General features: G+C 34.3%; 1 protein-coding gene across 3 annotated transcripts in view; it reads left to right on the forward strand.

The window, feature by feature from the left end:
* rempA (intraflagellar transport protein rempA) overlaps nt 1-23,418 on the forward strand; it is a 108,779-nt gene that overhangs the window by 18,628 nt on the left and 66,733 nt on the right. For all 3 annotated transcript variants that reach the window (XM_072526647.1, XM_072526648.1, XM_072526646.1), the window contains exons 7-8: nt 9,451-9,855; nt 22,070-22,324. In XM_072526647.1, the coding sequence (XP_072382748.1) occupies nt 9,451-9,855; nt 22,070-22,324 (660 nt within the window). The remainder of the gene's footprint in view (nt 1-9,450; nt 9,856-22,069; nt 22,325-23,418) is intronic.

Genomic DNA, 23,418 nt, shown 5'->3' on the forward strand with positions numbered 1-23,418 from the left:
GTCTATCTAGTTAGTAGGCGTCCTCTGCTCCGTATTGCTTCTTGTCTTGGTCTCCACTCTAAAATACGTTTTGTCCATCGGTTGTCTAATAATCTGGCGACGTGTCCTGTCCAATTTTTTACTTTTTCACTACCTTTTTTGTGAGTGTTATTATTTCGATCCATAAATGAGTACAGGTAACACACATTGGTCAAAGATTTTCCTTTTGAGGCATATGGGTAGATCAGATTTAAATACATAGTTTAATTTACCAAACGCTGCCCAGGCTAATCCTATGCGGCGTGGGAGCTCACATATCTGGTTATCTCTGCCAACCAAATTTAATGCCCTAATACTTATACGATGTAGTATGCACAATATCCCTTCCATCAATAGAAATATTTGGATTTAGCACCAGATTAGTCATTATTTGCGTCTTGTTCATATTAATCTTTAGTCCGACCTCCAAGGAAGCGTGATATAATTTTTCAAACATTAACGTGGCATCATCCATACGATCGGCTATAAGGACGATGTCATCTGCAAATCTCAAATGACTGAGCTTCTCTCCATTTATGTTGATACCATGCTCGATCAGATGCGCCTTATTACAAGTATGTTCTAAAAGCGTCGTGAAGTTTTGGAGAGACGGTGTCTCCTTGCCGTATTCCTCGCTGTATTCCTCCCTCAAAACCTCAAAAGTTATTTTTCATGAAAGTCAGGTTAGCATTTATTAAAAGGAGTTAGATTTGTAAATTTCAAGATCTACGTCTACGATCTACGAACAAAAAATATCGGCTACTAAAGTGCTATATAATTTCCAATTTTGCTTTATGTAGTAGAAGTCTAATTCTCTCGAAGGCATTTATGAAGATCCTGGAGACTTTCGAGATGTGGTGTCACAGGCCGATATTGCGGATCTAATGGGTTGATCAAGTGACGAATTAATAAGTTCTGGATGTACTAAGGATGTGAAGTACTCATCACGATAAAACTTCAATTGATTAACTTAACTTAAATTAAATTAAATTAACTTCAATTGATTATTGAAGAAAAAGTGATTAATAAGGGAGGCCTGGGAAGATGACGTATTTCCTGGTTCCATCATTTAAGAACTTGGTTTAATATATCGACCAGAGACCTATTTTGAGGAGCTGTAGACAAAATTCAAACAAAAAGAAGAATGTCATTAAGACAAAAAGTCAAAATTTCCATGATGATCGCCCATGTCGGAACGAATAGACACTGCAAGAAGAAGAAGAACTTTAGCTATCTAGCAGACGAGGAAGGCTAAAAAAGTTCCCGCTCAAAAAAATGCGCCAAGAACAAACAATTTGGAATAAAAGATAGGTTTTAAGTTTCCATCTGAAATATTAGAGAAATTGACAAAGAAAGAAATGAATCTAGGTAAAGAGCTACAGAAGCATAAAAGAGACATCACCATCATAAGTGTACGAAAAAGTTGAAAGGCACCAAACTCATAAATAACAAATGAAAAATAAAATATTGAGCTGTGCACATATAAAGGGAAGGATAATAATAACAGGTTTAAGTTCGACAGACTTCTTCTTCTTCCTATGCCGTCCCCATTAACGGAGGTTGGCGACCACATTTTTAAAAGCTTCTCTGTCTTTTGCAACGTGGAATAATTCGTCTACAGTCATGTTTGTCCAGTCTCGAATATTTCGCAGCCATGACTTCCTCTTTCTACCTATTCCCTTTTTGCCATCGACTCTACCCTGCATGATGACCTGCAGAAAACTATATTTATTATTTCTTAGTATGTGTCCAAGGTATGCAGTCTTGCGTACTTTTATCGTTCTCAACAGTTTTTTGTCTCGACCTATCCTTCTCAGCACTTCCTCATTGGTGACCCTGGCAGTCCATGGAATTCTCAACATTCTCCGGTATATCCAAAGTTCAAAGGCTTCAATCTTTTTAACTATTTGCGCTTTTAGTGTCCATGTTTCTACCCCGTACAATAGTTGCGACCAGACGTAACATTCAACAAACCTCAGTCTCAGCGCAGTATTCAGATTTTTGTCACAGAACAATTGTTTGAATTTTAAGAACGCTGCCCTTGCCATTTCTATTCGTACCCGGATCTCATGGTCTGGATCTAATTCTGTGTTGATGTAAGCTCCCAGATATTTATATTTTGTCACTCTCTCTATTTGCTGTCCACCAAGAGTTAGTTGTTCATTATTTATTGGACTCCTTGATACTATCATAAATTTGGTCTTATCTGTGTTGATGTCAAGCCCCATTTGAATGCATTCACTATTTATTGCATCTAGTAAAGTTTGTAGTTCTTCTATACTCTCAGCCATAATTACCGTGTCATCAGCAAATTTCATGGTGTTTATGATTTCCCCACCAATTCTTATTCCCTCTAGACAGACTTAAATATCATAAAATCTCAGCAAACGGAGAAAGAGAATTTAAAAAAGAATAAATTTTTTCAATGAGAAATTAAAACGCAACAATAAAAGTAACACAATGGACATCCTAATTCGTGAAGATTAAATGCCGTATAGGAAGTCTACCAATACTTGAAGTAGTACGATCTCAGTGGACAAGAACTAAGGGGAATTCGCATTTTTAATAATATAAAATTGGCTATTACTTTTTTACGCAAAAAAGATATAGATAAATAATATAAATGAGCGATCCAAGAAATATAAAAAGTGCAGCTTCTACAATAGAAAAGTATAGGAGATCTAAATAAAAATAGATTAAGTGAGCATCAAGGGTGCCAACTAAAAATGATATTAATAAAGAATCGGAAAATATCAAAACTTACATAGACAAGAAGGGGTGTAACTGGTGAGCGTTAGGAGTAAGTTAAGTTAAAACTTTAGGAGCAATCTTCATGAAGATGGTACAGGCAAAAACTAATTCCTGTCGTCAAGACGTAGATTATTGTTTAGTTTTGGAAATATGGTCTTTCAAGTAAAGGGCGAATACGAAAGTTTTAGTGTCCACCTTTTCTTTATATCTTATGTTTTTTATGTACGATAGATTCTATGATTATTGCAGCCCTTTTTACATAAAGCTGGAGATGTGTATCGTAACGTATCCACAATCATTTTTAATTATTTTTAAACTCCATTCAATTAATTCTCATTTTAACTCTAGGTTTTCTTTAAATTTTGTGATAGCATTTCTTTCATTACTATTTCTTAAACGTTTGTTTATTCGTTTAAAGTGAAATATTTGAGAGAGTTGAGTTTCTTAACATATTCTATTACATTTTCATCGACAACAAAATTAGGTTTAATTCAATTTACAATTCCTTTAATATAATTTCTTGTGGTATTTGCTATAGGGACATAATATGCACTCCAGTCGTCAGACACGAAATTGCCACTGAACCTCTAAAAATCATACGAATAAGCTGAAATTTGCTGAAAATGTCAGGGACTCCAAAAAAGATGCAAAAAAGTTGTCCACTTTTATCTCCCGGCTTCCCCTAAAACACACACACGAAGGGGGGAAACGGACAAAATAGATTTACTAAGAATCTGTATGCCGTACACAAAAATATTTTAAATGAAAAATGTAGCTAAGATAATTTTGATCAAAAATGTTTATTACTACTTTTTGTGTAGAATGAACCGTTCTCTCAGAAACAACGCTTGAATCAATTTTAAATAATTGTCTATCAACTCGATGGTAAAAATTCGATATCTTTTGATAAGAGTCTCCTATCGACAAAAATCAAAATGCAGTTTACAGGTGGAGAGTGCTGATTTTGTATGCAATTTTTGCAATTTGACGCAAATGAAGTCAGATTTTATGAAGGTGTTAAATAAATAAACGATGCGCGATTTTTGCCATTTATTATGATTCTCATGAGATCAATAAAATGTATCACTTTGTTTAACCGGTTGTATTGGAATTTCCACTGTTAGAGTCTAATCTTCAAAACTTATAACATAAAATTTCGATTTTGAGTTTTGGCAACAAATATGATGCATTTGAAATATGACTAAAAAAACGCTAAATTTAAACTTTCACGTTACAAACGATCTAAAACGTTTGAAACTGCTTCTTTTTAATTGCATAAATATGATTCTCTAAACTACACAGTTTCAGCTACAACTTCCACTTAATACCGGCTTCGTGAAGGCATTTCCTGTGACATGCGATCGTTTGTACTGTAAAAGTTTTAATTATGCGTTTTTTAGGCATATTTTAAATGCCTCATATTTGTTGCCAAAACTCAAAATCGAAATTTCATGTCATGGGTTTTAAAGGTTAGGCTCTAACGATGGAAATTCCACTACGACCAGTCAAGGTGATAAATTTTATTGATCTCATGAGAATCCTAAAAAATGGCGAAAATCGCGCAATGTTTAATTATTTAACACCTTTATAAAAACTGACTTTATTTGCGGTAAAATACAAAAATTGTTGTACACCCTTCACCTTAAAAATGCATTTTGAGGTTTGTCAGCAGGACACTCTGATCAAAAGATATCGAATTTTTACCGTCGAGTTGATACAAATTTTAGTAAAATTGATTTCGCGCGCGTAACTGACAATCAAAATCGCCGGTTGCTTCAAGGGTTGTTTATTAAGGGTTGTTGTTAAAAGTGCTAATAAATATTATTGTTTAAAATTATCTCAGCTATATTTTTTGTTTTTCCCTTTCTACGAGGGGGCGTTTTAATGGGAAGCCCGGGGGTAAGTGATAAACTTTCTTGTATCTCTTTTGGGGTCCCAAAATTGACGCTCTCAGTAAATTTCAGCTTATTCGCATAAATTTTAGAGGTCAAATCTTTAACGACTAGATTAATGCATATTTTTCTTCTTTGATCATTATTATGTTGAAAGGCGTAAAACTTATACAGCTACTGACCTGACATCCTAGTACGTTTATTTATTTCTTTCTACAACTCTTCTAAATTCCTTGAATTCAAGTACTATGTTTGATATTTTTAATCCTTATTTACATAAAAAGCTTGAAATAAATTCTGAAGCTATTGTCTTATGGTATATTAATGTAATGTACTATTTTTATTGAGAATAAGCCACAATTTTACTTTAAAATAAGTTTATTTTGACAAAATACAAAACATTACTAAATTAAAGAAATTTACTTGTGGATGAGTAACAGGAGAATTTTATTGTCATCAATGTGGTTGTCTTTTTAAAGACAAATCAAATGCTATAATTTGTTCGGATGTTTTAAAGTTAAAAATGTAATCGAATAAACCATCTTCCAATAAGGTCGTACTAACAACGCAACTCAAAAATATTGACAATATCATTTTAAAGTCATCAAATCAACTGTACAATGTATAATGCATGACTGAATTGTCAACATGAATGAGTCATGTAAAATTAAATTATTAGAAGAATTTTTTTACCAAGTACATTTATTTCAAACTTAATCTAATTTGTAAATAACTAATATTCTACATTATGTACAAATTTGACCCATTCCTTCTTATTTCTGGCCAGCGTCCTTGGTTCTGTCCATGTTGTTCCTTTTTTTTTCGATAATGTTTTCTATTGTTATATCCCATGTTTTTCGTAGTATATCTTTCTTCTTTGCAGTTTTGCCTGCCAAATTTCTTTCATTGGTTTTGTATTTATGCCGCGACTTCGTCAGCGAATGCTCCTTCTGAAATGTCTACTCTTCTTAAATTTCTATAACCCACATGCATTTTTTTTCACTTTTACGTTACATGCTTCAATTATCTCATCCATTTATACTATAAATAGCGTTGGACTTAATCCTCCTCCTTGTTTCAGACCCTCGTATATAGTAAATGGTTTTGATGTTCTTTTTAACTGATGACATAATTTATATTGCTGTTGTAAATGTTCTTAATTACCCTTGTCATTTTGTTACTATTATCTCTCTTCTCTAATATTTCCCTTAATTTTTGCCTTGGTACCGTATCAAAAGTCTTTTTAAGGTCTATATACGCCAAATACATATTTTTTTTCCGTTGCTGATATTTTTCTATTATTTGTTTGATAGTAAATATATGATCATGCGAGATTCTGCCTTTTTTGAATCCGCTTTGTGATTTCTGGAGTGTGCTGTCAATTTTTCCAGTTATCCTTTTATTCAATATTTTTCGTATATTTTCATGGCAGTACTTAAGAGTGTTATTCCTCTGTAGATGTTGCAATCCATTCTATCGCCCTTTTTATAAATGGGTACTATCTGAGACTTCTGTCAGTTAATTGGTATCTGTTCTTTTTTCCATATGGCATTAAATATCTTTAGTAATAACTCTGTTGCATTTTGTCCCATTTTTTCATTATTTTCCTTGATATTCTGTCATAATCTGGTGCCGTCTCGTTTTTTTCTTTCTCCAATAGCTGCTTGCAGCTGATTTATGGTTATAAGATCTACTTTATCATCTTCTGTTCTCTGGTTTAATAGGTCGTTTTCTTCTTGACAACAGTGAGTTTGTAGTACCTCTTGAAAATATTCTCTTCATCTGTTCATTATTTCATTTCCTTTTGTGAGAAGTTCGCCAGTTTTACTCTTTATTTTTTTATGTCTTGAATTTTTTCTTTGATTTTAAAACTCTATAGACCAGTTTCTGATTCTCTTTATTCTCTGATTCTGTTTGTTTCCACCTGTTCTCCAAATTCTGCCCATTTGTCTTTTTTTGCATTTGTTACAAATTTATTTACTAATCTTCTTTATTTTTAATATTCTTCATAAATTTCTGCTGTTTTATTTTGTAAATATAGTTTCCAAGCAATTTTCTTTCTTTTAATTTGTTGTTTTATTTTTTTATTCCACCATGTCGTTTTGTTTTCTTCTATTCATCATCATTCTGGCTTTACAAGCCTGCGGGGGTCCTAGCCTCCTCAAGGATCTCTCTAGTCGTCCCTATTAATTGCCTTTCTCCGTCAAGCACGTATTCTCATGTCTTCATCGATGTTATCAAGGAACATTATTCTGGGTCTTCCTCTTCTTCTCTGACCAATGGGTCTATCAAAGAGCGTTTTTCTAGCCGGGACATTTTGTTCCATCCGCATTACATGCCCTATCCACCTCAGACGTCCTATAATAATATGTTTTACGACATCGGGTTCCTGGTATATTCTATAAAGTTCGAAGCTGTATCGTCTTCTCCACACTCACTTGCCATATGTTAGGACTGGGCGTATTATTGTTTTGTAGAGTTTTATTTTTGTATTTCTCGATATAATTGTGGATTTAAGGAGGAGATTGAGCCCAAAATAGCATCTGTTGGCCGTGCAAATTCTGCGGTTTATCTCTGCGGTAGTATTACAATATATAAATTCATTCACTGCTTCGATGACGTCGTTTTCTATAACAAGTGGTTATAGAATTTGTGGTTGCGTGTTTATTTTCATATACTTCGTTTTGTTGGTGTTTACTATTAAACCCATTTTTGTAGCTGATTCTTTTAATGTTACATACGCCTCTCGTACAGCGTTTTCCGTTCTCTCAACAATATTGATATCATCAGCATAGGCCAGGATTTGCACTAACTTATTATATATTGAACAAGTGGTTGTGATTTGTGACATACGTATTACTTTTTCCAGAGCTATATTGAACAGTATACAGGAGAGAGGGTCTCCCTGGCGCAGCCCGTTATTTGTTTTAAAAGGTTCAGACAGTTCCCCCTGAATTCGTACTCTACATTAAACTTTTTCAAGAGTTAGGTTTGTTAAATTTACCAACAGATTTGGTATTCCTAGCTCTTTCATTGCTTTGAACATTTCTCTTCTATTCACAGAGTCGTAGGCTGCTTTGAAGTCTATAAATATGTGATAAGTATCAATATCAATGTCATATTCCAGTGTTTTTTCCAAAATTTGTTTCAGGGTTGCAATATAATGAATTGTCGATTTCTTACCTCTGAAATCAGCCTGGTATTTTGCTACTATCAGTTCTGCATATGGTGCCATACGGTGACATAGTACTGTGCCAAATATTTTATACGCTGCATTTAGTAGCGTAATTCCTCTGTGGTTAGATCAGTCAAAGACATCTTTTTTTTTGTGTATGTCGCAAAGTATTCCAATATTCCAATCATTGGGGAGGGACTTCTGTATCCATATTTCTTATATAAGCTGCTGTAGCGCTATTATGATATCGTGGCCACCTTCTTTATATAGTTCAGCTGGGAGATTATCTATTCTGGGTGATTTGTTTCTGGCTAGATTTTTAACTACATCTTTAACTTCAAGAATCGTTGGTGGTTCCTCTTCCCTATCGTCTGTTCCCCTTACCTCATCTCTTTTGTCTTTCAGATTTTCTTCTCCTTCTTCTAAATTAAGTGCCTGGTTAAAGTATTCCATCCATCTATTCAATACATCTTTCCTTGTTGTTAATAGGTCGACATTCTGAATTCATTCTTGAATTCTTTTCTGTTAATGTTAACTTTCTTATAGAATGCTCTAAATTCTTTCTCTCTGTTAAGGTTTTCTATATATTTAAGTTCCTCCTTTAGTTGGTTTCGTTTTTTTTGTTTTGTGTATCCTCTTTTCTTCTCTTCTCTTTATCTGGTAATTCTCTACAGTTGTTCTAGTTCGTCGGGTAACCATCTTTCTGGAGGCTTCATTTTTTTTCTTTTGTTGCATTCTTACATTCGTCAAACCAATGGTTTTTACGGGCACACATTTCTGTTCCTATTTCATCTTTCGCTGCTGCTTCAACGTCTTCCTTTATTCTGGAAAAGTAGGAGTCTATATCTGTCTGGCCTTCTTCATTTACATATCTTTCTGTTAATACTCTTCTTGCTTGTTCCACATACTTCTGTCGTTGTATTTGTTATAAACTCTTTGAAGTAGTTCCATAGCTGTTCTACGTTTCGACCCTTTATGTTTTCTTTGGTATTTTCTAGCTTTTGATTTATGATCATCTGGTACTTCTCAGTATTTTCTTTATTTCTCAAATTATATGACCTAATAGTTTTATATTCTTGTTTCTTTTCTTGCAGTTTGTTAATGTTGTTATTATCTGACAGATTTTGTTCTATTTTCATTACTACTAAATAGTGGTCACTTATTATTTCTAGACTCCTTCTAATTTTTGTGTCTATTACGTTTCTTCTGTTATTTTTTTTTCTACTAACATGTAATCAATTATCTATTAATCTTTTCTACTTCTAGCTTCTCTTGTGTATTTGTGGATATTTATGTGTGCAAAAAAAGGATTAGTTATTACCAAATTGTGCATCATACATTATTGCTTCGTGCTGTCTCTCCATATTTTCCGAATACCTCTTTATATTCCTGATTATTTACGCCTATCCTGCTATTGAAGTCACCTACTAAATAAATAGTTACCAAGTAACAAAAACAAAATTTGTTTAATTTACTTATGTTTTGTATTTTGAGAATGATTTCCGAATAAGAAACCTAAACGGCAAAATAAACTTATTTTAAAATGAAATTGTGGCTTATTTCCAATGAAAATAGTAAATTAAACAACTTGAAATGATTAAAAAATATTTTCAGATCCTCCGAAACTTCTAACTTCAGTTCGCAGCATGTACGACATGGTACCGGATTTCGGAGAAATAATCTTGGCAAAAACGAACTCTAGCGGCACTAAGGTAGCTTTTACATTAGCGGCAGCGAATTTAATACCTGATGGTAAACTGTACGTTTGGGATATAGAAAGCGATACAGTTACCTTTTATGATTTTAGAAAATACGATTCATTGGAAAACTATAAAATCGAGAACGAAGCAGAATCTCAAGAAAAGACCAAAGCTGAACAGAAAATGGACGATAACTGTAAGAATAGAATTCCTGTTGGATTTTGTTGGGATGAAAAGGATTCGAGGTTGCTCATTTGTAGTGCGAGAAAGCTGAAGAGGCTAGTACAGAAAAAGGGATTTCTTGCGAGGACAAAATCAGGTAAAACCTTTTAGTATCAATCAACATATAATTTAGATAACGTTTTCTCTGCAGGAACTTATTTAATACTTACTCTTATCACTTATGTTGTATCACCCTCTAAATGACTATTAGTCGTCTTACAGGTCACTTCCAGTATATCTTTCTAGAATGTCTGGCTTAATTTATTCAATTTAGTTGTTTCTTGGTTGCCTTTTAAGAACATGTTAATACCATCTTAGTTGTGTGGCTTAAATACCTTCTATTATTCTATCCTCTCTTCTTTACCATTTTTTGCCTTGTATATCATCTTCAATTTATTTCTACAGTTCTAAGCTTCGTTTCACATTTTTTAGGAGTAATATTTTCCTATTTTAGTTGTTATGTTGGAGCTTTGGTATTTTAGTATGGTACAATTGGTCCAAAACAGGCCTAACCCCGACATCCAAAGCAAAAGTTTTCCTCCAACACCAAATTGTTCTATATGGTCCACATATATTTTTCAGTAAAAAGTTACACCATTTTGAGCGTCGTGTTTGAGGAGGCGTAAGAATTCGGTAAATTAGTAGTTTTTTACGTTTTTCGTCAATATTTCTAAAACTATGCGGTCTAGCGTGAACAATGTTCTATACAAAAATGTTCTACATTAAATTTGAAACAAAAAAGATCCAATGCACGATACTTCTAAAACGAATGGTTCCAAAGTTACGGAGGGTGTACATGTAGACCATGCCAGATAAGATTACAAGAAGTTAATAAGCAAATTAATTTTGAAAATTGTAAAAGTAAACTACAAATAAAAATGTTAAAATTTACAAACAGCAAAAAAAAAAAAATTAAATAAGTACGAAGTATTACAACATTATTTTGTTCTTCTAAAAAATAAATCAGAATCTTTATAAAGTGCTTTCTATCTAAGAATAAATATTCTTATTTCCAATCACATGTATTCTTCGTTCACAAATTGTTGAGAGCACAAATATGCCTCAAACTCATAAAACGGTCGTTCCTAAGGTCGTTCCATTAAATAATAATATAATGTTTTAATACTGTTATATATAATATTGATAATATTTTAATACTAATATATTTAGCAAAAAACAATTAAAACTTTCACGACTAATGTTGGTTATTATATTATATTAATAAAAATAAGAATTTAACCATTAACAATTTTGTAAATAAGAATACCTTATCTCTTTGGATATTTCAATACTAATCTTCGCGTTTAATCACTTTACTAGAAAACCTGAAATTCATATCCGAAGGAATTATTCGTTGCAAGATAATTAAGATGGAATTCCCCAGATTTTTAATAATATAATTATATTCGAAACTTAACTTGAAAGGGTGAAGTTATTACTAACGAAAACAATTTTTTTGTTTAGTACGTTTTTGATCGCATGTAATTTACGGCTCGCCGGTGTTTCCGCGTCTACGGCAGTAATTAGCGTCTCGAATATTTCTTTTGCGAATTATATGCAGTGCGTGAGTGATTTTTTATTCCATATACCTACGAATATATACGTACCTTTCGCTCGTGCTCGTTTTGTTGGATTGTTTGTGATGGCTTCATCATCAAGTTTTACACCGGTACTGTTGCGTACAGTCAGTAAGTCTGTCTATTCACCAAGAGAGGAGACTATTGTCCTGAATGTTCACGATGCTCTGGTTTCTCAGAATCCCACAAACACTGTTCGCAACATAGTCGAAAGTTGTGCCAACATGAATGGCGTATGAGAGTCAACTATATATATAGGTTCCTATCAGAAAGAAAAAAACACGGTATAGCTAACCCAAACACAAACGAACAGTTAAAGAGAGGGAAAAAGCCTACTGAAATTGATGAATTTAAAAAAAGGGTATTCGAAGGAAAATTCATGGATTTTTTTCAAAAAGGAAATACCAAACCTAAACAAAATTTTACAAGAAGTTAGAGACGACCCGGATTTGCCTCATATCGAACTAAATTGTTACGATTTTTAAAAGAATTAAATTTCCGGTGGGAGAAATCAGACCGAAAATCACTTTTGATTGACCGGGAGGAGAAGATGATGTTGGAGAAGAAATTATCTAAGATTCATACGAAAATTCCGGGCTGAAGAAAGGTCCATCTTCTACCAGGATGAAACGTGGGTAAACTAAGGTCATACTCTAAAAAAAATTTGGTCAGATAAAAATATATTAAGCTCCAGGCAAGCCTTTATGGAAGGTTGGTCTACTGATATCTCCCCACCTTCTGGTAAAGGCAGTAGATTAATAATTTCTCACATTGGCAGTGAAAAAGGATTTGTTAAGCATGGTTTGTTGGAATTTCATTCCAAAAGCACAAAAGACTATCACGAGGAGATGACAGCTGATGTTTTCGAAGAGTATTTTGAGCAAATGATTGAACACATACCACCAAATTCAATTATAGTATTAGATAATGCACCTTATCATTCACGACTAGTAGAAAGACTTCTAACGAATACGTGGAAGAAACAGGATATTCTTGACTGGCTGCGGAATAAGTATCTGCCTTACGAAGATGGAATGGTAAAAGCAGAACTTTTAAAAATTGCCCGGCAACACAAATCTAAGTTCAAGAAATACGTAGTTGACAAAATGGCGGAAAGGCGAAACATCAGAGTCTTTAGACTTCCACCCTACCACTGCGAAATAAATCCAATTGAACTCATTTGGGCACAAATGAAAAGTTATGTGGCTAGAAAAAATACGTCATATAAAATACAAGCTGTACGTGAATTGTTATACGAGTCTTTATAACATATTACAAAACAAAACTGGAAAGATGCAGTAAGACATGTAATAGAAGAAGAACAAAAAATGTTCCTGACAAAAGTTAAATCAAATGAAAAAAGAGAAACAAACATACAATTAATAACAACAGAGAACTGGATCCGACATTACGAAAATCTATTAACAGAAAACAGAGAGGAATATAGAGAAATGTCTCCAACTGAAATACACATACAGGGAGAAACTATAAACATCGATGAGAGGACTGTCATAAAAACGATACAACTATTAAAAAATGGTCGAGCTGCAGGTCCGGAGGGAATTCCAGCAGAACTAATCAAATGCGGTACTAACAAACTGTTTGAACGATTAACCTGGTGTATAAACCAATATCTAAACGGTGCACCAGTCCCGCATGAGTGGAAAGTATCCTTCATATCATCTATACATAAGAAGGGAAGTAAACTGGACTGCTCAAACTATCGAGGTATATCAGTAACCAGTACCTTAAGTCGCCTATATGGAAGGATACTTCGAGACATTATCGAACAAGAATATAAGGAACAAGAAGAAGAGGAACAATCTGGCTTTAGAGCGGGAAGGAGCTGCACCGATAATGTGTTTGTTTTGAAACAAATAATAGAAAAAAGATCAAGTACCAATCAAGAAACCCACCTTATGTTTATAGACCTTCAGAAGGCCTATGATACTGTACCCGCTAAAAAGCTATGGAAAGTTTTGCAGGAAACAAACATTAACCACACAGTAATTAACGCCCTTAAACAGCTGTATGAAGGATCAACGTCGGGAATAAAAATTGGAAATAGACTTTCAAAAAAATTTCCTGTAAACAAGGGACTCCGGCAGGGGTGTTGCATATCCCCCACATTGTTTAAAATCTACGTGGCGAAAGCACTGTATCAGTGGAAAAGAAAGTGCAGAGGAATGGGCATTGACCTGGGAGAAACTTGCCTATATACCCTACAGTTTGCAGATGATCAAGTCCTTATAGCCAACGATAAAGAAGACCTGACATATATGGCCAGAAAACTACAGGAAGAATACAAGAAGTGGGGTTTAGAACTCAATACACAAAAAACAAAATATCTCCCAATAGGCGCAGAACTATCCAACATTCAGATGGACACAACCGAAATTGCATTCTGCACTGAATATACCTACCTAGGAATTGATTTCGACACCACAGGCACAGACAATAGGGAAATTAGAAAACGAATAACCCAGGCCCGTAGAACAATTGGATGCCTTAACGGAGTTCTTTGGAGCTCAGAAATTGGTAAAAGACGAAAATACAATATATATATGAATCTCTCATAAAAACCAGCTTAACCTATGGTACAGAGACATGGAGACTAACAGAAAGCAATAAAAGAAAACTCGAAGCAACAGAAATGGATGTATTTAGACGATCACTTCGAATATCTAGAGCAGACAGAATTAGAAACGATGAAATAAGAAATCGGATGGGGGTAGATGGATCACTGGCAACAGACATAGAAAGGAAACAACTTATATGGTATGGCCATGTTCAAAGAATGCCAGAAACAAGACTACCAAAAATCGCCATGAAATGGATACCACCAAATCGTAAGAAACGAGGAAGACCAAAAAGAACATGGAAGGAGGGAATAACAAAGGCAATGAGCTCCCGAGACTTGACCGAAGAACAATGGAATGATAGAAATTCGTGGAAATTAGGCATCGGACAACGACGCAAGACGTTTTGAAACCGATATATATATATATATATATATATATATATATATATATATATATATATATATATATATATATATATATATATATATATATATACAAAAAATGTGGGATCTTGATAACATAATTGATGCGACCGTAGAGATTATTAACCTAATTATTAACCCTCAAGACGACTCGGATTCCGAAGTTGATCCTATTTATTTTGAATTTGAATGGTTTTCTAATCGTAATTATATAAGGTAAGTAATAGTAGTTGTAATCGTAGGGTATTAAAGGGGAAAGGCGCAAAATGTCGCCTGTCAAAATGTTCAATGTGTTTTAAAAGTATCCATTTTTTTTTTCAAATCCTGAGAAAACTAAAAAGCATTTTTGAAAAATTTAAAGGCAGAATGAAATATTTTTTAGAATAAATAAAAAGTTTCTTTTGCATGCAATATTTTCAATTAAAAATTATACTATATTTTATCTTTTATTTTCACCCCTGTTACATAACCTATTAAAATAAACATTGTAGAAGTTTTCAGGGACTTTCTGCCCTGAGTAATAATGTAATCTTTCATTCTGCGTTTAAATTTTTCAAAAATATTTATTAGTTTTCTCCGGATTCGAAAATAATGGATACATTTAAAACACATTGGAAATTTTTCCAGGCGACATTTGGCGCCTTTTTCCTGAATTAAATAAATGTATCTTTTACAAATGACAAGAAACTTTTTATTTTTGAATAAAATAAATAAGTTTTATTAAAAAATATTTTTATTTAGTTCAAATAAATGTTTCAATCATATACTCTACGACACTGGTCGTTCGTCTCTAACCATTCAAAATACCCCCGTAATAGGATTATAAGGTATTGTATTCCTTCAGATATAAGGTGGGTTAGTCAAAAACGTCTTAAACCGTCAGTTTTAGGTTGGTTTTTACTATTATATCGTATTACCTATCCTCTCTGTATTTCAGTTTTCTAATTAGGGTTAAACTTGTAGTGAGCTATCAACAAATTGTGAACCGACTATAATTGTTTTTTTTTTATCCATTTCATTTCTATATAAAATTTTGTAAAGATTCTTACGAAAGCATTTTCGTATCTCAATCTCGCCGTTTTATTTACAACTGTATTCGATTTAAAAATTGTTAATTAGTAATAGATAGGGAAATAAGAACGGCCATAAAAGCAATCAAAAATAAGAAAGCACCGGGACCTGGAGGCATCTCACCTGAGCTTATAAAATACGGATCAAAAAAATTACACCGGATGATACAATGGATATTTCAGAAAGCCATAAATGGAGAACAGCTCCCAAAGGAATGGACGGAGGCATATATGACATCTATATTTAAGAAAGGAGATAGAAAACGATGCGAAAACTACAGAGGAATAAGCGTAATATCATCAATAGGAAGATTATATGGGAAGATACTGCGAGAAAAGATAGAGCAAGCGATAAAAGGCAAAATCGGGGAGGATCAGGCAGGCTTCATGGCAGGAAGATCATGCAAAGACCACATATACACATTGGAACAACTGTTGGAAAAGAAAAAAGCAAAAAATAGAGATATACACTTGGCATTTGTGGATCTGAGAAAGGCGTATGACTCTGTACCAAGGTCAGAACTATGGGAGGCAATGTACAAATTAGAAATACAGACGGAACTCATAGAAGCTACAAAAGCTCTGTATAAAGAAAATAAAGTGTCCATTAAAATGGGAACAAGAATCATAGGAGACTTCGCCACAACAAAAGGGCTCCTGCAGGGTTGTTCCACATCTCCAACCCTATTCAAAATATACTTAGAGAAAGCCTTGACTACATGGAAAAGAAAATGCGAAGGCATGGGAGTACCGGTACGGAACGAATACCTATATACGTTAAGTTTTGCAGACGATCAAGTAGTGATTGCACAAGACCAAGACGACCTCAGCTACATGATGAAGAAACTACAAGAAGAATATACCAAGGCTGGCCTAGATATTAACCTCGCGAAAACAGAGTACCTATCTACAAGTGAAGAAGACATAGAAGATCTACAGATTGATGACAACTTAACAATCAAAGGAAAGGATAAATTCAAATACCTGGGGTTCATAATCACGAAAAAGGCAACAACAGAGGAAGAAATTACACAAAGATTAGGACAAACAAGAACAGCAATCCGACAACTTAACTCAGTATGGTGGGATAGACACCTAAATATGAAGACAAAAACGCAGATTTATAAAACATTAGTGCGAAGTATTATGACATATGGGGCCGAAAATTGGATCATAAACAAGAAAAACAGCAGTAAGATAATAGCAACAGAGATGGAATGCCTGCGAAGATGCTGCAGAGTAACAAGAATGGATAGGAGAAGTAATGACGAAATAAAGCAAAGAACATCAATAGAAACAGACATACTAACATATATAGAACAAAAAAGACTAAAGTGGTATGGACATGTAAGAAGAGCTAGCGACAGCAGATGGATAAAAAGAATAACCGAATGGAGCCCCATAGGAAGGAGGAAAAGAGGACGACCCCGAAAATCCTGGAGGAACGAAGTAGACGACGCCATGAGTAAGAGAGGACTAAACGATGGAGAATGGAACAACAGAGAGAGATGGAAACGGTTGAGCGAGGGAAGGCAGTGAATACTGTAGAATCCCTATATATATATATATATATATATATATATATATATATATATATATATATATAATTAGTAAATAAACAATGGAATAAATTTAAAATTTGACATGATCATAGAGCAAGTGTTAATGAGGTCATTAAAAAGCATTGGTGTATTGACCGGCGGCAGAGGAATTACAGCGACTACAATTGCAGCTTGGATCAACTCCATGTCAGTATGTTCTAGGGTATGCAAAGCAATTGAAGAATTCGCTTGTATGCGCAGCGTCTCTGCAGAGCAACACGTGGAGCTAAGAGATGCAAGGCAGAAAAGAAAAAGCAAGGACTTGCAGACTTTTATATCTTGGCTGGAACACAACCCGTTTTCTAAAACAACTGAGCTCTGTCTTCCTTATCAACAAGGGTTATAGGAAATGAAAACGTGAACTGTACAGTACAGTACACTTGCAAAGATGTGGTTGCACAGTTCATCGAGCACTGGGTGACGCTGACTTATTAATATTTTTAACAGCTATTGTTGAAGCTAAGAAATACGTTAAATCTTGTGTTATTACATAACTACTAGTTTTATTAACTGTCCACGCACCATCAGAGAAGAAATTAAAAATGGTAGTACCAAAGAAAAGCAATCAGCAGAAAAAAGTCTACTTTATTGCTGACATTTAGCGAGGTATTGGGAATATGTAGGATGTATCCTTGCAATATACGCCTTTACAGAAAATTACACCGTATAGTAAAGTACAAGCCAACGATGCTCTTTGTAGAAAATTTCTAGTCTTTAACGACCCTAAAACTGACTTCAGTGCAGTAGTTGACGCCGGAAAGCATTTCCTTCTTGGGATGTTTGGTGCCAGGAACATAAAAGATCTAGATTGTTTTCGTTACAAGTCTTACTTGAAGACTATTGCAAAGCAACCTATACATTATTCGCTCAAGTTAGCTGCATTACCCCCTTTTCAAGAGCTTCCAACCAGCATTAGTTCAAAACCTACCACCAGGTATAGCAGTGACTGCATGAGAAGAAGAATCTGCTTGAGTGGGGTTAGAAAATTAACGAACACCTGACACCAATTACAACAGTACGTGCTGCAGCTCCCAAGAAGTTAGTTTTCTCATAGTGTGTAAAAAGACGAATGCATCCGTAACTGTGAGTATAGAAAAAGTGGCTAAAACTGCTCAAGCATATGCTGCAGTTGCTCAGGCCTAGGATGTGATAATAGGAACACAACCATCATAGCTTAAGATGTAGAAGAGGAGAATTTTGTATTTGAAGAGGACTGAAACTGATTAATAAATTTACTTGAACTGATGAATAAGTTTCCTTAAAACTCATTGCATTATAATCATCATTATTATGTGAGAAATATTTTGCGTAGGTATTTAAAATTATTTTGTTGAAATTTACTGTTGGGCAGATATTCATGCGACATTGTCCATAGAAAGTTCAGGGTGAGTTTCTCCGTACTACAGGTTTATATGGCCTATGCATGTGGATGCCTCTTTTCCCTTAAAAAGTAGCTTTACTTAAGAAGATGGTGAGGTTGACGTTCCTTTAAGGGGTTATTACTAACATGCCACCGCCCACTGAAATAGCAAATTACATATACAAAATACAAAAAAAAAATTAGTTTCCACAGCAATAACATAATTTGCTCAAAAATATAGAAAATATGGAAAACCTCCACTTTTACACCCTTTGTAACTTCGGAACCATTGATTTTAGAACAATTATGCATATGATCTCTCTTGTTATAAGTTTGACGTAGAACATTTTTGTATAGAACCTTCTTCACGTCAAACCACATAGTTTTTAAAATATTTGCGAGAAACGTAAAAAACTACTAATTTACTAACTTCTCCCCCCACTCCACCCCAAACTCAATGCTCGAAATAGTATAAGTTTTGACTGAACTATATGTGGACCATATAGAACAATTTGGTGTTGAAGGATAAATTTTACTTTGGATCTCAGGTTTTGGATCTAATTATACCATACTATTTGGTCTACTTCAAAATGTTTTGGTCGCAAAGTATATTATGTTTAAATCATGAATGTGTTGCCTGTGTGAGTCCATTTCAAATAGGTAAAAGAAATAAAATAAGACTTACTCACAATCACTTTAATTTTACCACCAAAACGACCGGTTTCGCTTACTACACTTTGCTATCTTCAGGTCTAACGGTACCAGGTAAATTAAATGCTGAAATTACAAAGCCCACATTAGGGTGCTGTAGGTATGCATTCGGATTCCGAAGCGCATTGGGCACAAGAGAGGCGATCTTCAGTCTGCAAGTTTTAATTCAAAGATGCAGAGACATGCACAAGGACGTCCACTTGTGCTTCATCGACTTCTCCAAGGCGTTTGACAAGGTCAAACATGATAAACTCATGGAAATGCTCAGGAAGATGCATATTGATGGCAGGGATCTGCGCATAATAACCAGTCTCTATTGGAACCAAAGTGCTGAGATAAAGATGGGCAACTTACACAGTGGGAAGATAGATATTAAAAAGGGTGTACGACAGGGATGCGTCCTCTCGCCGCTCCTGTTCAATATATACTCTGAACAAATCTTCAGAGAAGCACTGGGAGAAGTTTCGGAGGGTATCAAAGTAAACGGAGAGGTAATCAATAATATTAGATATGCTGACCACACAGTTATTATCGCAAATGACTGCAACGAGCTTCAAAGACTCATGCAAAGCATACACACGGCAAGTCAAGAATATGGTTTAGAACTCAATACAACCAAAACTAAATGCATGCTCATCAGCAGAACACAACAACCTCCGATGCAATTGACATTAAACAACCGAAAAATAGAACAAGTGGAGACATACACATACCTTGGAACCACAGTCAACACAAAATGGGACCAGTCAACAGAAATAAGATCACAAATTGAAAAAGCGCGAAACGCGTTCAACAATATGAAAAAGTGGTTCACAAGCAAAATCTCAATGGAACTAAAATTAAGACTGGTCAAGTGTTATGTCTTCCCGGTCTTGTTCTATGGAGCAGAGGCTGGACCACAACGGAAGCCACCCTGAAGAAACTAGAATCCTTTGAGCTGTGGATATATCGCCGTATTCTTCGGATATCCTGGACAGACCACATCACTAACGTGGAAGTAATGCAGAGAATAGGCAAAAGCAAAGAAATAATCTTCACCGTAAAGAAACGGAAGCTTGAGTACTTCGGACATGTCATGAGGCATACTAAGTACCGGCTGCTACAGTTAATAGTCCAAGGAAGAATCGACAGTAGGAGGGGACCGGGAAGAAGACGACACTCATGGATGCATAACCTGCGACAATGGTTCGGACTAACATCGACCGAACTGTTCAGAGGTGCCGTAAACAAAGTCAAAATAGCCTTGTTAATAGCCAACGTCCGAAACGGATAGGGGAAAGGAAGAAGAAGAAGAAGGTATGCAAGATAACAATTACAATAATTATGCCAATATTACATGTCTGTGATTATTAATATGAATAAAATTATTGATGAAGCAGACAAAGTAAAAACCCACAAATTGGTATAAGATAATCTATTGAATTGAAATAAATTAGTAAATAACCAAAATACTACTTACACGCCGGTATAAGAATAATTAATTAATGATTCGTGAAACATAGTTCAAACTATCCTGGATTGCTGTTGATGGGTGATCATCTGTTTTATTGTAACTGTTTGATAATTAGCGGGTAAGTTCTTGAGGGGGAGATATTACCAAATGAAATAAGAATAAGGTATTATATAATTGTTTGTTAAATGAAAGTAATGTTTTATATTATTAAATTATTAAAAGTTAATTACATTTATTTCATAGATATGTGTGTTAATTTATTGGATTTTTTTAAATTGGAAAAACTTAGTTTTTCCAATTCCTCTCCTAACAAGTGATGTAGTACCAATAAGTGCTCCTTTTTTAATTTAATGTCTGTTTTGTTCTCTTAATTGTGTTCTGTTTGTCCCTAATTGTCTTTTATTGTCTTTAAGTGTTTTAATTTTAGTAATTTTAATATATCTGACATCACAATTTTCTGCCAAAACAGATACCAAATTCAATTTATCAAAAAATTTGATAAAAAGCAGTTGCACACCCACAAAATTGTACATCTAATTTCATTCATTGTCATATACCTATCCTTTTAATTTAAAAACTCCAATAAATTAACACAAATTTCTAAAATATATCTATGGAATAAATGTAAATAACTTTTAATAATTTAATAATATAAAACATCACTTTCATTTAACAAGCAATTACATAATACCTTATTCCTATTTAATTTGTTAATATCTCCCCCTCAAGAACTTCCCCGCTAATTATCAAACAGTTACAATAAAACAGATGATCACCCATCACCAGTAATCCAGGATAGTTTGAACTATGTTTCACGAATCATTAATTAATTATTCTTGTACCGGCATGTATGTAGTATTTTGGTTATTTACTAATTTATTTCAATTCAATAGATTATCTTATACCAATTTGTGGGTTTTTTCTTTGTCTGCTTCATCAATTTTATTCATATTAATAATCACAGACATGTAATATTTGCATAATTACTGTAATTGTTATCTTTATAAGACAGCACCCTAATGTGGGCTTTGTAATTTCAGCATTTAATTTACCTGGTGCCGATAGACCTGAAGATGTCCAGCAAAGTGTAGTAAGCGAAACCGGTCGTTTTGGTGGTAAAATTAAATTGATTGTGAGTAAGTCTTATTTTATTTCTTTAACCTATTATATTATGTTTATTTTTTTATATAGGCTATTGTTCTTGTCAAAATTGATCAAACGACAATGTTAGAATCTTAAAAACCAAATATCCAATGTGTCCCCAGTAGTAAATCTTAGTTGTTTATTTTTTCTTTAGGTTTCTGTTCCCATTGGTGATTGGAAACCATTATTGATATCTTAACTTCCGCATTTGTAAAGAGTTATAATTGTTATTGATTTAATTGTTGTATAAGATTATTTTATTGTCTACTCTACAAGCCATATAGCAATGGTATTGCCATACATAGCTTGTTTAACTTGCCTAAGAGTTGGGTATTATCGGAATGTCTTTAAAAATGTATTTACAAACTGTAATTGTACATATTTATTTTCAGATGAAAAGAAAAACCTTTCCGACGAAGACAGCATTCTAATAACGATGTTTGTTTCTCCCGAAAATAGCATCAGACTTCACGATATCAAACCAACTGACCTAGAGATAAAACTTCTAGCATGTGTGGCTCCTTTTATAGTGTCAGTGCAAAAGTTAAGTATAGTCAGAGATATTATGAGTGACTTTGTGGGTCTGGAAAAGTGTGACAGTGCTACCAGCAAAGCTGTACTGGATTTTAGTTACCATTTGTCTTTAGGTAAATATTTAACTTATTAAATAATTTAAAAATTATAAAATGCTACTTAAAAAGTATTTCTTTTTTCTCACACATTGTCTTTCAATTTTACGATAGTGAAATGAATGTATGATATGAATAGATGAATATGGAATACAGTTTGTAGACGACTTTTTATATCCTGTTTTACTAAACTTAACACAAAATCAAACTGAAGTTCATACAAACGGAAGAACTCTGGAAACTTAACATTATCATCATCCAGTCCCATTTTTACATCCATTGTTGGATATAGGCCTCCTCCAAACGTCTCCAGTTCTCTCTAGCTGCTGCAATCCAGTTTGTTTCTATTCTCCTTAGGTCGTCGGTCCATCATGTGGGTGGTCTGCCTCGACTTCGCTTGTCGGCTCTTGGTCTCCACTGCAATAATCTCTTCGTCTATCTTCCGTCTTCCATTCTAGCAACATGTCCAGCCCACCTCCACTTTTGTTTATTGATTCGCAGTATAATATCGTCTACGCCAGTTCGTCGGCGTATCTCCTCATTTCTCACGCGATCTTTCAAGGTCAGGCCCAGCATTGATCTCTCCATTCGCCTTTGTGTTACCCTCAGTTTTTCGGCAGTAGCTTTCGTTAAAGTTAGGGTCTCTGCTCCGTAGGTCGAGACCGGTAAGATGCATTGGTTAAATGCCTTCCTTTTCAGGTGAATTGGGGTATTTGTTTTAAAAATGTCTCTCATCCTTCCATATGCCGCCCATCCCAACGTGATTCGTCTATTTAGCTCGCAGGTTTGGTTGTTTCTGGTTATTCTAATTTCATGACCCAAGTATGTGTATTTATCGATTAATTCTACCTTGTTGTTATTGATCTGTATCTCTTCGCTGGGAACCATATTGGTCATCATTTTGGTTTTCTCGAAATTTATCTCCAGCCCAGTTTCTTGTAGTATGTTATTCAGTTCTTGGAGCATGTCTTTGATCTCTCCCAGATTATCTGACAGAAGTACGATATCGTCCGCAAAACGTAGATGGTTTAATCTTTCTCCATCGATGGATATTCCTTTCTGTTGCCATGTTAGTCTTTTAAATGCATACTCAAGAACGGTAATGAACAGCT

This window comes from Diabrotica undecimpunctata, chromosome 3 (genome assembly GCF_040954645.1).
Source record: "Diabrotica undecimpunctata isolate CICGRU chromosome 3, icDiaUnde3, whole genome shotgun sequence".
Classification (NCBI taxonomy): Eukaryota; Metazoa; Arthropoda; class Insecta; order Coleoptera; family Chrysomelidae; genus Diabrotica; species Diabrotica undecimpunctata.